Source organism: Gadus chalcogrammus, chromosome 11, assembly GCF_026213295.1.
Source record: "Gadus chalcogrammus isolate NIFS_2021 chromosome 11, NIFS_Gcha_1.0, whole genome shotgun sequence".
NCBI classification, from domain to species: domain Eukaryota; kingdom Metazoa; phylum Chordata; class Actinopteri; order Gadiformes; family Gadidae; genus Gadus; species Gadus chalcogrammus.
This window is the reverse complement of record NC_079422.1, coordinates 14,484,299-14,485,321: the sequence shown is the minus strand read 5'-3', so window position 1 is coordinate 14,485,321 and position 1,023 is coordinate 14,484,299. Positions and strand designations below refer to the sequence as shown.

The 1,023-nt window shown below is 37.2% G+C and overlaps 1 protein-coding gene across 1 annotated transcript in view; it reads left to right on the top strand.

The window, feature by feature from the left end:
* Positions 1-496: 496 nt before the first annotated feature.
* The window catches only part of eny2 (ENY2 transcription and export complex 2 subunit), a 1,467-nt gene continuing 940 nt past the window's right edge, over positions 497-1,023 (top strand). Inside the window, exons 1-3 of the mRNA XM_056602417.1 lie at positions 497-636; positions 832-909; positions 1,020-1,023. The exon at positions 1,020-1,023 is cut by the window's right edge and continues 67 nt beyond it. Coding sequence (XP_056458392.1) covers positions 860-909; positions 1,020-1,023 — 54 coding nt within the window. The 5' untranslated portion in view covers positions 497-636; positions 832-859. The remainder of the gene's footprint in view (positions 637-831; positions 910-1,019) is intronic.

The window sequence follows — 1,023 nt, the reverse complement described above, 5'->3', positions numbered from 1 at the left end:
AAACATAATTCATTTGTTGCGTGTTATGCAATAGCAAAAATTATGTTCAAATAAATAATAAAAAATACATTTTTGCGATGCTTCAATGCGCTAATGTAACCTAGTATGCCTAATATTGCTTGTTTGTCATGATGTCACATTGAAATGACTGCCCTAGTGGGAGTTTCTTATTGGAATGGTAATTTTGGTAGGCTTCTTTGGTCATTGTTTAGTTATTAATGTGAAAGGATTTGTCATTATGGGGGGATATTGTTTTGTCGGAGAGTGCTACAGTGTTTCACTCTCAAGGTTTTTCTCAAGAGTCTGGATTGCGATATATGGATGTTGATTTTAGCCTTTACATTAGGGTTACTCATGGACGGGGGTTACTACATCTCCCTTTAGTCCTCTCGTCGCCAACGATAGATCCGAATTCAGAGCATCCCTATGAGTTTAACCAGCACTGCCACCTCGTGGCACAAATAAGGAGTACAACTTTCACATTCAACTAGGAACTATGTTACATGATCTTTGTTTCTGGGAGGACCGGTATTAGTGTTGGCCTTTTAAGTGTAAGCGTAGATAAACATTTGTTTTTTGTTGGAAATGTTCACATAACATTAAAGAGACTAAAGGCTCCGTATTTCACTAGTTTTGGTGAGTGCGAATGAAACCTTTATAACGCTTAAAATGGAAGCAGTCAATGTTAAATCCGTAAGATGCATGCAGTTCCACTCGGGTGTTTGCAGCTACTTGATAAAGTCTTGATAAAGACAACGAACATGATATATATATATATATATATACATATATATATATATATATATATATATACACATATTTCTTTCCCAGGCCCAATACTTCAAGCAGAGATCTCAAAATGAGAGCAACGATCAACCAGAAGTTAACTGAGATGGGAGAACGGGAGAGGTGAGGTGCCCCACAACATAACCCCACCATCCAAGTCGCTTTGGTTGTAGGTAAAATTATATGCCTGCTATGTTGCAATCAAATGGTGATTTTATTGTTTGAACTGCCAGACTC